At 35.4% G+C, this 18,835-nt stretch overlaps 1 protein-coding gene across 1 annotated transcript; it reads right to left on the bottom strand.

Moving 5' to 3' along the window:
- Positions 1 to 798: 798 nt before the first annotated feature.
- On the bottom strand, positions 799 to 18,308 carry LOC127806367 (uncharacterized). The gene is made up of 24 exons (XM_052343601.1): positions 16,472 to 18,308; positions 16,227 to 16,301; positions 15,474 to 15,536; positions 15,277 to 15,339; positions 15,080 to 15,142; positions 14,883 to 14,945; positions 14,686 to 14,748; positions 14,489 to 14,551; positions 14,292 to 14,354; positions 14,095 to 14,157; positions 13,898 to 13,960; positions 13,763 to 13,849; positions 13,566 to 13,628; positions 13,369 to 13,431; positions 13,172 to 13,234; positions 13,037 to 13,099; positions 12,840 to 12,902; positions 12,643 to 12,705; positions 12,437 to 12,508; positions 12,234 to 12,314; positions 11,982 to 12,059; positions 11,644 to 11,718; positions 10,919 to 10,981; positions 799 to 2,483 (listed from the first exon to the last, which is right to left on the bottom strand). Exons 1-24 carry the CDS (start codon positions 16,536 to 16,538, stop codon positions 799 to 801), a joined length of 3,228 nt encoding a protein of 1,075 aa, XP_052199561.1. The 5' UTR covers positions 16,539 to 18,308.
- Between the last annotated feature and the right edge of the window lie 527 nt (positions 18,309 to 18,835).

The following is an 18,835-nucleotide window of genomic DNA, read 5'->3' on the forward strand; positions in this document are numbered from 1 at the left end:
GACTGCTGTGGTAAATAAAAATTTGTACGGCTCGTGTTAGGCATGTATAAATAAAAATAAAAATATTTTAAATAAAAATTTATTAGATGACAATTGATAGTTGGAACATACATTTCATATTTGTTTTAAAGAAAAATTTAAATGAAAGTTAATGCGAGAAAGTAATAAAATTAAATTATTTCATATTTGCAAGATCATGAGATCAAATCTTAATAATTAAGTTACAATTTTTTTTTTTAACAAAATAGAGTATTTTGAAAATTTATTTTAATTCATGTGACTTGCTAACAATAAAAAGCCTTCTTTACTTATATAATAGTACAGATATTAAGTGTAAGATTTCATATAAAAATTATTTGATGACGAGTTACATTTTTTATTTTTAAAATTATGGAAGCGTGCTAACAAATATACAAGATGACTCAGGTGTTAAGATGAATGGGTCTCCTTTCTTACAATGATTAAAATTCTGCATTCATGTTACTGGCTTTAAGAAAAATAAGGTGTAGGACACTACCCAACTGAATTTATAGTGCCTTTAGAGTGAAAAATGAGAGTAAAATTTATTTTTTATCTAAATTTTATAAAATTTTATCAAATAATTTTTTAATTTCATGAAATTCGAATTTCAACTTAATTAAAAGATAAAAATTTTCCTTGAAATTAAATAATTGAAATTCCAATCATAGAATTGATTAGAATTCTACTACCTCACTTTCCACCCCCTAATCAAATACACCCTTAGTAAAGAATGTTCAAAAAAAAAAAAAAAAAAATTCATAAAATAGAATACAATATCTAAAGCTGAATGGCAGAAAAGACAGTTTGACTAATAGTTAAGCATACGACAACAATTGCAGCAACAATACCAATTACGGCCCAAGGGCTTCTACAATGATTGTTCAGGCATTCAGTAAACCACAAACTGCAGCGGCTATTATAGAAGAAGGCGTTAAGGGACTCTTGAACATTCGCCCAAATTCGGCCGTCAACCACCTCCACACTTTCGCCCATCTCGTTGAAAAGTTGCGCTACCTGTTCGTCATTACTCAATAAGTTGTATATTATGCCTTTAGATCGTAGCTCCTTCACATCTTCAGCATGATCAATTAATTTATCCATGAAAGCAACATATGAAGAAACCCCAAAATTGCTTGAAAGGTCGGCGCAAGCTTCAAAAGCCACCAAATTCAAAAGCAAAGACTTGGTGCCTTTTTCGATTCTTATTGGAGGGAGTTTGAGCCATCCATACAGGTGCCTAGAAATAAATGTAATATCAGAGAATTGACAAGTCTCGCTTGGCCGAAAATGTATTCCCATGGACTTCAACTCCTGAACTGAACGATACTTCCACCCCATAAGAGATGATTTGATGGACTTCAACTCCTGAACTAAACGATACTTCCGAGGAGATGATTCGATGTTAATCTCATTTTTAATTTCTTTATTGAAACTTGGTAAGTGAAACCCAAAACAAGTCTTCCATCTTTGTGCTTCTTTTTTTAGCACATTTATATTCTTTAACCCTCCATTATCATCAACAATTGTAATCTTAACATACTCTTGTTGAATTTCTTTATTAGAACTTGACAAGTGAAGCTGAGAATAAGTCTTCCCTCTTTGTGCTTCTTTTGTAGGATCTTCGTATTCAGGAGATGATTTGATGCTAAGCTCATTTTTAATTTCTTTATTGAAACTTGGCAAGTGAAACCCAAAACAAGTCTTCGAGCTTTGTGCTTCTTTTTTAGCACATTTGTATTCTTTAACCTCCCCACTATCATCAACAATTGTAATCTTAACATGCTCTTCTTTTGTAGAATCTCCGCATTCTAAAGCCCTCCCATTAATTTTCTGATCATCAACAAGTCTAATCTGAACAAGTTCAAGAAGATGCAAAACAGACTTTTCCGTTGCTTTGTTAGTCTCTTTTTCTTTTTCAGTACGATGATCATTGATAATCATCGCGATGAATTTGTCTATCATCTCCTTTCCTATATATTGTCCATTGAAGCTCATTAGTTTTTCGAGTATATTAAAAGGGAGTTGATTTTCTAATAACATAATATCACGCATGATGAATGGTAAATCAAAATTTGTGATCCTTTCATCGTCTTTCTTGGGGTTTACACAATTATCCATGAACTCAATGACAAAACAACTGTCGAGAAACATCATCTGTGCAAACTCCTCGTTGTCTTTAAACTTTTCTTCTACATCCTCGGTATAGTGGTTCTTAGCTTCAACCAAAGACATCTTCATCTCTTTATACAATTCATCCGATGATTTTTTACATTTACTGGCATACTGTTCTCTAAATTGAATTTTGATATCTTCCATTCGTTTAAAATTGATTTCATTGTGATCGTGGTGGTAATTGATTTCATTGTGGTGGTAAGGGCCAATTGCAACTACCATCGGATCATAGCAATTGTTACTAGACTCCACCTTGCGAAGTATGGCTGGAACTTTCATGATTTTTTTTTCTGAAATTGAATATTGAGAACAATTAGGAAACTAAATATCAATTTGATGAGACAATTACTTGGTTTAAGAAATCAAAATTTAGAAAACTAAATGTGATATGCAAACACCCCCTTTTAAATTGGAGCTTGAAGATTTCAAAGGCCCAACTTGGATAACAAGGTATGAAATTGATCGTGTCTTATAGCCTTGGCAAAGATATCAGCTAATTGAAACTTGATAGAAATGTGCCTAGGATTGATAATGTTAACTAAAAGCTTTTCTAGTATAAAATGACAATCTATTTTGACGTGCTTGGTGCGTTTATGAAAAATTTGGTTATTTTAATATAGAGAGCCAGCTTGTTATCATAAAACAAATAGGTAAACATGGAGAGTCACATGGTCAAATCATGAAACAAACTTCAAACTTCAAAGCCAAACTAATTTGCAGATAGTAGAAGAAAGAACTAATATTTGGTTTCAACAGACGAATAGAAAATGATAGGCTATTTTTTTATTTTCAAAAAATTGCAAAATTATTGAAAAAAATAACAAAGCTGTGATAGAGCGATAAGTAATGGGAAAACTCGCCCAATCTATATCGCAAAAAGTGGTAACTTGTATGGAATTGCGAAAAGGAAATAATAGTCCTTGACATAGAGTAAATTGAAGACAATGAAGTCACTACATCGCACATTAAGAAAAGGCTGCATAGGCTTCGGTGCGAACTGATTCAAAAGTTGAATCAAGTATGAGATATCTTGATGAGTTATAATAAGGTAAATGAGATAGCCAAGTAGACATTAATATTACTCGATATCTAAATTAGGAGCACGAACATCACGAGATAAATGATGTTAAAGAGAAAAAATAGAAAGTTGGCGGTCAAGCATGCCAATTTCCTCACAAAATATCTAGACAATATTTTCATTAACACAGAAAATATCTTTCGGAACGTGAGCCATTTCAAGACCTAAAAAATAATGCAAGGGTCCAAGGTCGTTGAGCTTGAACCTTCGATGTGAACATTTCTTAAGTTCAACCACCGACATGGCATGATTACCAGTCATGATCAGATCATATCAGAACGTAAATGGCAATAGCCATAAAAAAGACTCGAGTGAAGGAGGAATTATTAGACTTGGATTTAATAAAATCGGAATCAATAAGGGCCATAGATAATTTATCAAACCACTAAAGTGAAACAAGTTCCAAGCCATACAAGTATTTCTATAAACAACATTATTTTGCATCAATATTGAAAGAAAACCTAGAGGTGGTGTCATGTAGACCTCATCACCAAGATTCTCATGAAAAAAAGCATCATTAACATCCAACTGGTCTAGCTCCTAGTTTTTAGTTGTAACAACTAATAATAAACAATGAACTATAGTTAATTTTCAATGGAAACAAAAGTTTTGGTGTAATCCAACCCTTTAACTTATGTGTTATCCTTTAACCACTAAGTCTTACCAATGTTCAATGCTCTAATTATTGTCATGACCCAAGGAATAATAAAAGAACATTATTGTAATAGGATTTTAATAGGTTGTTAGGATATTTTTATAAGTTGTTAGAAGCACATGGGTGCTGTTAGGATGTTAGAAATTAACTAACTAGCTACTATGCCTATATAAAGGTCCCATTGTAAGAGGAATGGTATCAGAGCCAATCCTTCCTCGACTGTGACTAGCGATTACGAGCATTTGTTCTGATTGGAGTTTGAATGAATTGAAGGCAAATTAGAACCGAGCAGAGCCAGGCTAGCCTCGGCCCTAATTCCAACGGTGATTATCAGAAGGGATTTTCTGAAAGCATGCAATTCCAAGCGTGAGCGTGCGATTCAAGAAAAGTGAAATTAAGCAAAACCAAATCTGAGTGGATTTCGTGAGGTGAATCTGGAGGCTGAATATATTCGATCAAGTTTCGTGAGGTGAAGCGGAATTCAGATCGACATACAGATTAGAGCGATCGACCTGAATTTGGAAGGTGAATTTAGAGCTATTAATTGGATATGGAAGTGAACAAGCAAGACTGGGACAATCGAGCATCTGTAGCAATCGTGGCTAGTTGCAAGCAACTCCAGCAATCGACAATTGTGCTGTAGAACTGGGAATGAATTGAACTCAGGCCCATTCAGTTCTAGTGATTTCGACGGAGAATTGCCTCTTGGCTTGAAAATCTATGAGGTATTGGTCGGTCAAGGAAAGTGTGCATGTGACCAAGGCTACTATTAGCGATTACTAGCAGTTCTTCCGATCTAAGTTTGAAGGAATTCTAGATTAGATTACTAATATTAATAGGAACAATAGACTTTAGCTATTGTAGTTGCAATTCAAGAAGGCGATTCACCTTACTCTCAACACAGTAGCTAAGATCCAGAATCGAAGCACATCTAGAGCAGCTAATCCAAAGGGCGAGTTCCTTTGATCAGTTATAGACTTGAAATTGAAGATGCAGTGGAGGCATGGTGGTTTAGGCGATATAGGCTTAAGAGGTCGGTGATTGGGTGAGGCTGGAGCGATCTAGAAGCAAGAATAAATGCCAAGAGGAATTAAACTTGGACTGGATTGGGATTTGGGCAGAAAGGAGCGGCAAACAAGCACGCTGTGCGATTCTAAATTGGAAAACGATATGGTCGGACAAATCAAATTGTGATTTCGATTAATTAATAACGGATAGACTCATATTGGCGAGGTGCAGTCGGAAGTAGATCTTAACCGTCACCTGTGAAGCTAGGCTCTCCTGTTTGAATCTTGAGAGGGGAAGCGGGTGGTAGCTTCGAGGCTAGAATTTCGGCTATCGAAATATATAGTAGGTGAGTTAGGACAATTGGTGGCTTTAGGCGACTCTAGAACCTGCAATTTGCCACCTCTTGGTTCAAATTCAGAGGTGACTGTTAGAGGTATATACTGAAGAGAAGTGAGGGATTTTGGATGTGCAAAGTTTCTGTTTATTGGCCTTCGAGTTGTCCTGCTCGTGAGAAGTTTACTAGGGGCAATAGTGCAAGCACAAGGACATTGGAGTCTCAGTCGCAATAGAAGGGTGCTGGATTTTCAAGGGGATGACTTGATCGTGAGGCCATTGGGAGCAGTGCATACATGGAGCAGATGAGCCCTAAATTGCAGCAAAAGAATGCTTCATTTTCAGCTAAAATTAAGCCTCAATGGCAACCAAAGAAGGCTGCCTTCTAAGCTTCTAAGCTAGCGGCAACAAGGACAAAGAAACAAGAAGTGTAATACATAAAGAGTGCAAGGAATTCGATCAAAAGTTCTACGAGAAACTGCAAGAATTTGCAATGATAGTTATTAAGAAATATCATTACAACTTTTCGATAGAATACTTTGATGATTATCGCGGAAATTTTAACAATGAGGAATTTCTTAGAGTGGAGCAGCCGAAGAAGGAGACAAGAGTATGAACGACCGATTCACTGTCTACTCTAGACTTCGGGCAGAAAAATAAGCATTGTGACGGAGGCAGTAGTGTCCAGAAAGATGGTGCAATATTGAGAGTAATTTTAGTGGTGAAAAGCATAATCTCAAGGAAAATTATACTAATCAAGTTAATAGGACAGTAGATCAAAAGGAGCCCATGAATCCTTTTGAAAGAGAAGTACATGTAGAGAAATATCTCGATAAAGATGGGAAAAAAGAAGCAGCTAGATTACTTACATGGAATCGAGAGGAACCAATTGAAAAATCAATCAATATTAAGGAAGTTGTTGCTGGAATCAAAGCCAATTTATCAATGATAACTAAGAATTCAGAACATGAAAATAGATTGAATGAGGAGATTTGTAAATATCACACTTTACAGGAGCTGGAAGCTGATAAATCGGGGATTGAAATCACAACAGCCCCTTGATTCTAATGCTCACAGACAGCATTGGTCTGAGCACCTAAGGCAAGTCTACAACTCTTCATCGCTATATTTCCAAGATGATGTTGATATTTTTGCAACCGAGATTGGCCATGGGTTGAATGGGAACACAGTAAAGACAACTATGGCTATAAATTTGTTATCCATCCTCGTATTGGAAAGGGAGACCAATTTTGGTCAGCCAACTATTGCAGAAGGTAGGGGCATCGAAATTGAACTCGATCAAATTTCTTCAATTGAAGCTCTGGGCCAAAGTATGCTTGGGATGGATCTTGGAAACCTAAAAATGAAGAAAAAGAGGCCTAAAAGATGCAAGTAAGCAAGAAGAATGAAACGGATTAAGAAAGCGAGTATTGGATGAGAAGTAATGAATAATTGCTACAAGTTCTTGGGGACAAGAACTCTCTCAAGGAAGGGAGAATTATCATGACCCAAGAAATAATAAAAGGGCATTATTGTAATAGGATTTTAATGGATTATTAGAATATTTTTACAAGTTGTTAGAAGCACATGAATGTTAGAAATTAGTTAACTAGCTACTATGCCTATATAAAAGCCCCATTGTAAGAGGAGAATAAGAGGAGAATATATGCATGAATTGATTAAAGAAAATCGTAGGTTGCATTCTCTTTGTTGTTTTCAAATTATTTTTAGTTTTCAATTTTCTAAAATAATGAAAACGAGTTCTCTTTGTTGTTTTTAAAAATGTATTTTTGAAAACAAAAAAAAAAATTGTGAAGAAAACTCAAAACAACAAAAAGTTATTTTGAGTGTTTTCATCCAAAACAAACTCTAAACTCAAAACACATTTATTTATTTATTTATTTATTTATTCATATTTTATTATTGTAATGAGAAAAAATATTATGAAATTCATTAACTTTAAAATAAATATATATTTTTAATATTTTTAATTTACTAAATAATCAAATTTATTAAATAAAATATTATTAAAAAATTATTTTCAAAATTTCAAAGAGAAAGCGTTTTCTAATTTTGTTTTCTAATTTTCTGTTTTGAGAAATAATTTTTTAAAATGATAAGGGAACGCGTTTTCAATTTTCTAAAAATAGATTACCAAAATAGAAAACTAAAAATGAATTCAAAACTCAAAATTGAAAATTGAAAAGCAAAAAAACCACAACCTTATTCTCTCTACAATTCTCTCCCTTTCCTTTAATTCTGATTTATTCCCTAATTCCTCTTCTAACCTATCACGAACCCTAGGTTCATGACAATTATCTTGAAATTTAATCTTACAAACCCATTTGCACCCAATGGGTTTCTTGCTAAGAGGTAGATCCTCAAGCATCCAACTTTAGTTGGCTTCAAAGACTACAATTTCAGTTGTCATAGAATCTCTTCACTTGATAATCTTATCAATTTGTGAATATATTAGAGGTTCAGTATGTGTAGACAATGCCTAGAAACCATGTTTTGAAACAATGCTTGAAAATCATATCCTGAAATAATGCTTTGAAACGATGTCTTAAAACTTTTGAATTGCTAAAAACACTTTATTTCCCTAAAAAATCTCAACAAAAAGGTGTTAAAAGGTCTGCGGGGATGGTTCGTCAACAAAGACCCTTCGATGATCAAGTTAATACTCCAATCTGAAAAGAAGTTCTTTGATTTGCAATAAATGTTAGAGTTTACCAAAAGTGGAAGAATCAAAAGTCATTTTCTAAGTCTTTGAGCTAGATCTTTATAGGGCACAATTTACAAAGCAAGTGATGGACACAAGTCAAATGCCCAAGAGGTGAGACAATTCTTGGCTTACATTGGCTGCAAACATGAGGACCTTGGCTACAAACTCTCTGGCCAGAAAACATGTTTGCTACAAACTACATACCCTTGGCTGCAGACTCTGTTGCCGAAATTATGTTTGTCGCAAATCTCATACATTTGAAAGCAAACTTTGTTGCCAAAATTATGTTCGCCTGAAACATTCTAGGCTTGACTGCAACTTTTGAGGCATTGTTTTAGGAAGTGGTTTCCGGATATTGTTTCAAGACATGGTTTCAGGACAAAGTTTCAAGACGTAGTTTCAAGATAGTATTTTAGGATGTGGTTTTAGGACATTGTTTCATGAGAAGGTTTTAGGACGTGGACTCAAGACAATGTTTTAAGACATTATTTCAAGACGAGGTTTTAGGACACTGTTTTCAAGCATTGTTTCAAGATGTGGTCTTCGAGCATTGTTTCAAGAGTCTATGTGGAACTTATCTTTTAGAAAGTCACCACACTGAATTAAATCTTGATACTTCATGTGCAATGTAATACTCAAAAATTTAAGGGGGTTCAAGTGAATTTTTTTTACAAGGCAAAGTGTGATTTTTCAAAGCTTTGGGCCAAAATGGAATTTTTCAAAATGGTAAGGCCAAGTGAAGTCTTGGAAACTTAGGAACTTATAGGCAAAGGTCAAAAAGTAAAAAGGAAATAAAAGTTGGGAAAAAATGCAATTTCAGAAAACCTGTAGCAAGTCATCAACCATTTTAGCATCAAATCACCAGCCAGGGTATGGCCGAGCTCATCCTATCCTAAAGAAAGCCACCAGGGCGCGTAGTCTAAGGTGATTAGTTGAAGAATGGAATGGTCAAAAATCGACTATAAATAGAGAGCTTCCATGGCCGAAAATTTCACAAATTTCAATCATTTAATCTGAGTGATAGAAAGATATTTGAGGGTTTTTGTTCCCTAGGTCTTAGAGATAATTTCTATGACATTTGAGCAAATTTGGTATCGTTTCGACTAAAATTCGAGAAGTCATTGGAATCGTGAAACTCGTCGGAGCCAGAGATTTAAACGGCCATTTGACTATGATTTAGCTGGATTTTCAAACTAGGGGTGTGCAAAAAGACCGACACACCGCGAAAATCGCCCCAACCGAATCAAATCAGGCCGAACTGGACAATTTTTTTGGATGGCAGTTCGAAACAGTTTAGAAAATTATCAAACCGCAATTCGTGCGATTTGAGTGGTTCATGGTTCGATTTAAAATCGAGTTGCCCGCAAAATATGTAATTAAAAAAATTAAAAATATAAAACATAAATATAAAAAGGGATGGAAGGGAGCCCTAATTCATTTGATCATTTCTCTCCTACTCGTTGAGCTAGGAGCCGCTTAAGGTTCGAGTTCCCCCTTCCATTCCAAGTGCAACTCACTCGATCTCACCGTGCCAAGGAGATTGTCGATCAATAGAGCATGTCACGAAGATAGGTTTTCTTTTTTCCCCTTCCCCTTTTGCATTTCTCCTTCAATCGATTGAGATTTGGGTGTATGTGTGTTGGGGAAGAGGGGTGTGCAAACAAATTTGGGCAAGAGAGAGAGAGGAGTCAAAAGGGTAGGATGGCCGGTGGCACCATGGCCAAGGGCTGTAGTTTATAAATGTGATGCCACAGCTCAAGGGCTATTGTTTGTCTCTGCCTTCATTTTGAACTGGCCTTATATCTAAATTAAAATTTCTTATCAAATGCTGAGGTTAATTTGTATTTGGTACTAATATCTATGTATCTATTTACCTCAATAACTATGTTGATTTATCATTCTACAATGTTTTGTCTCATCACTTCGCATTTTATTTCCATGTTTATTTGTTTTAATTTAGTTGACATTGTTATGGATTTTAATTTATTTGGTGTTATTTAATTATTAGTTATTAACGTAGATATAGGATACAGCAATTTAACCTTTAATATTTTGCATGATAATTTTATTGTGGCAAGGAACTGTTGATAAATTGGAACTATACCTTCTTATTGGAAAAGTTGACTTACCTGTGTTTCCTGTATCTTATTTGGAGTTTTATGAGATAGATAGGACCATTATTACTCCTCTGATAGTCTTGTTGCATTTGTGTCTTCTTGCTTGTGGGATGGATAGAACCATTTCTCCATAAGCACTTCACTTCATTATGGTGTTCTCTGTTTAATTAACTTGTTATTTGTCAAAAAAGAATATGGTAGGATAAAGCATAGAGTTGTGGTAGCATGTGCATGTGTGCCATTTCTATTCTTACTATATTCAGCAGCCATGCCTAGTTCATTTTCTATGTGATTCCATTCATACATTTTATTCATTTGTTGGAATATAGGGATTAGGCTATTTCCTTAAGAGAGTTACAGATATCTGCTAGAATCTATACGAGGATCGGAGCTTTTTTTTTTTTTGAAAAGGAAATATATCTCTAGTTCAGCTTTCTGCTTTGTGTCTCTTATTTTTTAGTGGTTGACACACACCCATTCAGCTAGACTCGGCCCCTATAAACTAATATAAAGTGTTTACGTGTGCTTGTCATCTTTTGTCTCTGTGCACCATGCTCATAACCCTTGTATGGGAGGTTTTAAGATTTGAATTATTTAATCGGTTATTCTTGTTAGCATAATTATTTGATTTGTTATTGTAGGTGTTGGAATTGCATTTGAATTATTTGATTGGTTATTACTGGTGCTAGAATTGCATTTGAATTATTTGATTGGTTATTGCTGTTAGCATAATTAAGCATAAAATTAATTACAGAACAAAATATCAAGAATTGAAGTTTAGAGATGCTTTCGAGCTAAACGTTGCTTACTAGTTTCAGTTGATAATGTGCCCAACAAACAATCACTCTGGTGGAACTCTTGCATTTCCAGTACTGCACAAATTAAGCATGTTGCATCTTTAATGTGTAGTCCATATTGAAGTTTCATGAAAACTATAAATTTAAGCCGTGTTTGTTAAGTAAAGTATTGACTGAAAAATATAAAATATAAAAAACATCCCAAACAAAAATATTTCCTATTGTGCTTGTTAAATTTTTTGAAAAGAAAGTCACCTAACTTCTTATTTTAAACTTTCGAGATAAATTTCTCTTTTTATTTGAGATAAGTTATTTTAAATTTTTAAAATAAATTTTATTAACATATCCTCATCCTAATCATTTTATCATACACTATCTTAGACTAAATGCTTCATTTAACTAACGTAGTATCAGCTATCATTTCCAAATCAAAGTACTAATCATGACTAATAACCATATTCTTACCATGGTCCAGGATGGTGTCTCGGTCCAAGGTTCGAGACATCTCAGACTGTATTTTTATTTTTAAAATTAAAAATTAAAAGTTAAAAGTTAAAAATTAATTGTTATTTTTTATTTTAATTGTTAATTTTTAATTCTTAATTTTAAAATTTTAATTCCTAATTCTTACATTTTAAATTTTTAAAATTAAAAATTAAAAATGGGGGGACCCCACAATGCATGGGGCGCGTCCCCCCACGCATCTCGGGCTGATAGATAAATCTGGTTCATGTTACCAATTTCTCGTGCTCCTCTTGAATCCATGTGTCCAAATTGTACTTCACCAGCTGGTTCCTTCCATATAGAGTCGCCTGCAAAAATATATGACATTTACGGTGTATTTACGTTTTTGCTTTGTATGAAGCATCATTTCACAATATACAGAACAAAAGGCCAAAATAGAATAATAAAAAAAAAAAAATCCTTGTTCATTTTTTCTTGAGACTTTAATTCTTAATTCTTACTTTTTAATTTTTTAAAATTAAAAATTAAAAATGGGGGGACACCACAATGCATCGGGCGCGTCCCCCCACGCATCTCGGGCCGATACATAGATCTGGTTCATGTTACTCACCAATTTCTCGTGCTCCTCTTGAATCCATGTGTCCTAATTGCACTTCACCATCTGGTTCCTTCCATATAGAGTCGTCGCCTGCAAAAATATATGACATTTACGGTGTATTTATGTTTTTGCTTTCTATGAAGCATCGTTTTAAAATATACAGAACAAAAGGCCAAAATAGAATAATAATAAAAAAAAATTCCTTGTTCATTTTTTCTTGAGACTTTAGATGGTCTGATGGAGAGGAGTGATAGTAAACGGAACCTGGGACGGTATCATTCGTCTGAGAGTCTCCAACAATATCATTCTCCCCATCATTTTGTTTCTTCATTTTGTTGCCTGCAACTACAGAATTAAGAACGGTAAAAATTGACAGAATTTGACAATAATCTATCACTAAAGTAAAATTAAAAATTTTGATGCCTCAATAATGAAGAATTGAGTTTAGAGATACTGTCGAGCTAAACATTGCTTATCATTTTCAGTTGATGATGTGCCGGACAAAGCATCACTCTGGTGGAGCCGTTGCATTTCCGGTACTACACAAATTAAGCATGTTGCATCTTTAATGTGTAGTCCATATTGAAGTTTCGTGGAGGCTATAAATTTAATTTTGATGCCTCAATAATCAAGAATTGAGTTTAGAGATGTTGTCGAGCTAAACGTTGCTTACCATTTTCAGTTGATGATGTGCCCGACAAACCATCACTCTGGTGGAGCTGTTGCATTTTCGGTACTGCACAAATTAAGCATGTTGCATCCTTAATGTGTAGTCCATATTGAAGTTTCATGGAAGCTATAAATTTAATTTTGATGCCTCAATAATCAAGAATTGAGTTTAGAGAATCAGTCGAGCTAAGCATTACTTACCATTTTCAGTTGATGATGTGCCCGACAAACCATCACTCTGGTGGAGCTGTTGCATTTCCAATACTGCACAAATTAAGCATGTTGCATCTTTAATGTGTAGTCCATATTGAAGTTTCATGGAAGCTATAAATTTAATTTTGATGCCAAAATAATCAAGAATTGAGGTTAGAGATGCTGTCGAGCTACACGTTACTTACCATTTTCAGTTGATGATATGCCCGGCAAACCATCACTCTGGTGGAGCTGTTGCATTTCCGGTACTGCACAAATTAAGCATGTTGCATCTTTAATGTATAGTCCATATTGAAGTTTCATGGAAGCATGTTGCTTACTATTTTCAGTTGATGATGTGCCCGACAAACCATCACTCTGGTAGAGCTGTTGCATTTTTGGTACTGCACAAATTAAGCACGTTGCATCTTTAATGTGTATTCCATATTGAAGTTTCATGGAAGCCATAAATTTAATTTTGATGCCTCAATAATCAAGAATTGAGTTTAGAGATGCTGTCGAGCTAAACGTTGCATACCATTTTCATTTGATGATGTGCCTGACAAACCATCACTCTGATGGAGCTGTTGCATTTCCGGTACTGCACAAATTAAGCATGTTGCATCCTTAATGTGTAGTCCATATTGAAGTTTCATGGAAGCTATAAATTTAATTTTGATGCCTCAATAATCAAGAATTGAGTTTAGAGAATCAGTCGAGCTAAGCATTACTTACCATTTTCAGTTGATGATGTGCCCGACAAACCATCACTCTGGTGGAGCTGTTGCATTTCCGGTACTGCACAAATTAAGCATGTTGCATCTTTAATGTGTAGTCCATATTGAAGTTTCATGGAAGCTATAAATTTAATTTTGATGCCAAAATAATCAAGAATTGAGGTTAGAGATGCTGTCGAGCTACACGTTACTTACCATTTTCAGTTGATGATATGCCCGACAAACCATCACCCTGGTGGAGCTGTTGCATTTCCGGTACTGCACAAATTAAGCATGATGCATCTTTAATGTGTAGTCCATATTGAAGTTTCATGGAAGCATGTTGCTTACCATTTTCAGTTGATGATGTGCCCGACAAACCATCACTCTGGTAGAGCTGTTGCATTTTCGGTACTGCACAAATTAAGCACGTTGCATCTTTAATTTGTAGTCCATATTGAAGTTTCATGGAAGCCATAAATTTAATTTTGATGCCTCAATAATCAAGAATTGAGTTTAGAGATGCTGTCGAGCTAAACGTTGCATACCATTTTCAGTTGATGATGTGCCTGACAAACCATCACTCTGATGGAGCTGTTGCATTTTCGATACTGCACAAATTAAGCATGTTGCATCCTTAATGTGTAGTCCATATTCAAGTTTCATGGAAGCTATAAATTTAATTTTGATGCCTCAATAATCAAGAATTGAGTTTAAAGAATCAGTCGAGCTAAGCATCACTTACCATTTTCAGTTGATGATGTGCCCGACAAACCATCACTCTGGTGGAGCTGTTGCATTTTCGATACTGCACAAATTAGGCATGTTGCATCTTTAAGGTGTAGTCCATATTGAAGTTTCATGGAATCTATAAATTTAATTTTAATGCCTCAATAATCAAGAATTGAGTTCAGAGATGCTGACGGGCTAAACGGTACTTACCATTTTCAGTTAATGATGTGCCCGACAAACCATCACTCTGGTGGAGCTGTTGCATTTCCGGTACTGCACAAATTAAGCATGTTGCATCTTTAATGTGTAGTCCATATTGAAGTTTCATGGAAGCTATAAATTTAATTTTGATGCCTCAATAATCAAGAATTGAGTTTAGAGAATCAGTCGAGCTAATTGTTACTTACCATTTTCAGTTGATGATGTGCCCAACAAAACATTAGTTTGGTGGAGCAGTTGCATCTCCAGTACTGCACAAATTAAGCATGTTGCATCTTTAATGTGTAGTCCATATTGAAGTTTCATGGAAGCCATAAATTTAATTTTGATACCTCAATAATCAAGAAATGAGTTTAGAGATGCGGTCGAGCTAAACATTGCTTACCATTTTCAATTGATGATGTGCCCAACAAACCATCACTCTGGTGGAGCTGTTGCATTTCCAGTCCTACACAAATTAAGCATGATGCATCTTTAATGTGTAGTCCATATTCAAGTTTCATGGAAGCCATAAATTTTATTTTGATGCCTCAATTATCAAGAATTGAGTTTAGAGATGTTGTCGAGCTAAACGTTGCTTACCATTTTCAGTTGATGATGTGCCCGACAAACCATCACTCTGGTGGAGCTGTTGCATTTCCGGTACTGCACAAATTAAGCATGTTGCATCTTTAATGTGTAGTCCATATTGAAGTTTCATGGAAGCTATAAATTTAATTTTGATGCCTCAATAATCAAGAATTGAGGTTAGAGATGCTATCGAGCTAAACATTACTTACCATTTTCAGTTGATGATGTGCCCGACAAACCATCACTTTGGTGGAGCTGTTGCATTTCCGGTACTACACAAATTAGGCATGTTGCATCTTTAAGGTGTAATCCATATTGAAGTTTCATGGAAGCTATAAATTTAATTTTGATGCCTCAATAATCAAGAATTGAGTTTAGAGATGCTGTCGAGCTAAACGATACTTACCATTTTCAGTTGATGATGTGCCCAACAAACCGTCACTCTGGTGGAGCTGTTGCATTTTCGATACTGCACAAATTAGGCATGTTGCATCTTTAATGTGTAGTCCATATTGAAGTTTCATGGAAACTATAAAGTTAAGCCGTGTTTGTTATGTAAAGCATTGAGCGAAAAAAATAAAATATAAAAAACATCCCAAACAAAAGTGTTTCCCATTGTGTTTTTTAAATTTTTTGAAAATAAAGTCACATATCTTCTTATTTTAGACTTTCTAGATAAATTTCTCTCTTTTTCTTTGAGATAAGTTATTTTGAATTTTTAAAATAAATTTTATTAACATATCCTTATCTTAATCATTTTATCATACACTATCTTAGACTAGATGCTTCATTTAACTAACGTAGTCAACGTCCAGCTATCAGCTATCATTTCGAAATCAAAGTATTAATCATGACCAATGACTATATTCTTACAACGGTCGGTGTCTCGGTCCGAGACATCTCAAACCGATTTTTTATTTGTAAAATTAAAAATTAAAAGTTAAAAATTAAAAATTAATTGTTATTTTTTATTTTAATTAAAAATTAATTGTTATTTTTTATTTTAATTGTTAATTTTTAATTGTTAATTTTAAAATTTTAATTCTTAATTCTTACCTTTTAATTTTTTAAAATTAAAAATGGGGGGACACCACAATGCATGGGGCGCGTCCCCCCACGCATCTCGGGCCGATACATAGACCTGGTTCATGTTACTCACCAATTTCTGGTGCTCCTCTTGAATCCATGTGTCCTAATTGTACTTCACCATCTGGTTCCTTCGATATAGAGTCGTCTGCAAAAATATATGACATTTACGGTGTATTTATGTTTTTGCTTTGTATGAAGCATCATTTCACAATATACAGAACAAAATGCCAAAGCAGAATAATAAAAAAAAATCCTTGTTAATTTTTTCTTGAGACTTTAGATAGTCTGATGGAGAGGAGTGACAATAAAGGGAACCTGGGACGGCATCATTCGTCTGAGAGTCTCCAACAATATCATTCTCCCCATCTTTTTGTTTCTTCATTTTGCTGCTTGCAACTACAGAACCGAAACTGAGAGTCCGGTACTGCGGTCTGAAAGCAGAATACACAATCAAAAATCAACTGTAGAAATAATGTATCTAACATTTTCTTATTTCCTGTGTTAATAAACCTGAGAACAACCACTCGGCGAAAGACCAAGAGCAATACCAAGAACAAGAAAATCAAGAAGAACGAAAAGAAAATAAATACAACCCGAACACAACACACGCACACAAGAGACAAGCCATATACTGATATGTGTTCGGACCCAAGCAGGGGCGGATTCAGCCCTCCACCAGAACTGCCTTGCAGATCTGGCCCATTTGGGGGGAGGAGGGCTGAAATACTCATGGATCTGGGGCCAGCCCTCCCCCAGATCTGCTCCTAGATCCGCCCCTGGACCCAAAAATAGGATCCTACATCACGGCAGGGCTTCGCCCTAGTCAATCCACTAGAACGATTGAATCAAAGATTTACACAGAATACGATTGAATCAAAGATTTACACAGAATACGACTGAATCAAAGATTTACACAGAATACAAGGCATAATCGAAACAAGAAGATTAAACAAACTGAGAATACAAGCTCATTCACCCGAGCATTACAGCACTCTCAACCCATCTTCATAACATCTCTCATACCCAAATCCCATGAGTTACAGTGAAAGAAATAAACCTGCTATTCGAATTTAGGGCTTCGATCTAATACCTTTCTTTTAAGCTCTTAATCGCAATTTCTGGCTGGTTCTTGTGCGTTGAAGGATTCTAGATGTGGGACGTTCTGGGCATCAGATTGCTCGTCTCCAGCGATCTGTCTTTCTCCGTTCTGGTCGGCCGGCAAGGTAGGCTTCTTTCGTCCTCTCTCGCGCAACTCTATTCTCTGATCTTTCTAGCGACGCTTCCAATTCTTTCTCTTATGTATGCAGGCCAAATGGACATGAATGGCATTACCAGAAAAGATCATAAACAGCTAGGGCAACCATGGCCCAACTAAATTCATATACAAGGCCCATAATACAAATGCAACCCAAATAAAATCCACATGCAAGAATAATGCAAGCCCAAATGCATATGATTACAAATATAAAAATAAAAAATAATATTCAATCTATTTTGAATCACAAATTCTTAACACCCTGTTTCTTCTTTTCCATTAAATGTAAAATCATTACCAGCAATTTGTCCAGCCATATTTTTACTCAGTTGCCGGACTCCAAAATTCTTGATCAAATTTAACAAAGTAAAAAATCAATCATTATGAATCAATACAACTGCCACGAGACCACTTCATAATTCGGCAGCTCATAACCAAGCAAAGTTTTTACTCCTTCCGGACCAAACTTTTGAAGGCATCAAAAGACAACACCCCAAGCCAAACTTTCCAAGGGGTCGGATCCTGGCATCTGGCAGCTCTTCCAGAAATCAATTCCAAAAAAATCAAGCCACCCACTTTGAAGCAGCCACTCCCCATCCTAGTACTGCTCTCATCTAAGCGCGCCCCACTGCCATCGTTCTCGCGATCCTACCTTTCAAGACATCGTGGGCACGACCCCCCGGCAACATCTCCTTCCTCAGCGAAACCGTCGGAACAAGCCGCAGCCACCGCCATACAAAGGTCCCCTAAAGCTCTCATAATCCTATCCCACTATCTCACACAAAAATAAGCAAGAGAAGAATAAGAAAGGCAGATAACGTGAAAAGAAGCCCAACAAGCTCCCCAACGGATGCAGCGCACGATGATCAGAAAAGACTTTTCCGTTACTCATTAATCGCACCCTTCCACGTGTCCCTGTAATTAATTTCCCTATGAATCCACGCAAAGCACAGCGTCGCCTCAGGACGCGCCATGCTGGCCTACTCCCCACACGTGGCCAACCCCTGGTCACTCGCCATTCCCCTAGGGCAATAATAAAACTGCACGTCATTCAATCGCTTCGAATAACCAGACGACGCCTCGCCTCCTCATACGAATTGTAACATCTTAAAATTTAAAAAAAAAAATTAAAAAAATTATTTTATTTTAAAGGAATGAACAATTCATTATTTAATTTAAAAATATTTATGGTATTTTAGGGGGTGTAAAGGGATAGTTTGGAATTGGGATAATTAACTAGAATAAAATTAAATGTTATGTTAATTTATAATAAGAGTGGTGGCAGCCTAATGGTTAAGTGCTCAAGTGTAGGAAGAAGCTCAAGGGATCAATGCTTGATGGGTGTAACGCAATAAATTTCTTTTTCAAGTAAGGCAGCTACTAGAATGTTAGCTTAATATTAATAGTTGCAAATAATGTAATGA

Source organism: Diospyros lotus, chromosome 7, assembly GCF_014633365.1.
Source record: "Diospyros lotus cultivar Yz01 chromosome 7, ASM1463336v1, whole genome shotgun sequence".
NCBI lineage: Eukaryota > Viridiplantae > Streptophyta > Magnoliopsida > Ericales > Ebenaceae > Diospyros > Diospyros lotus.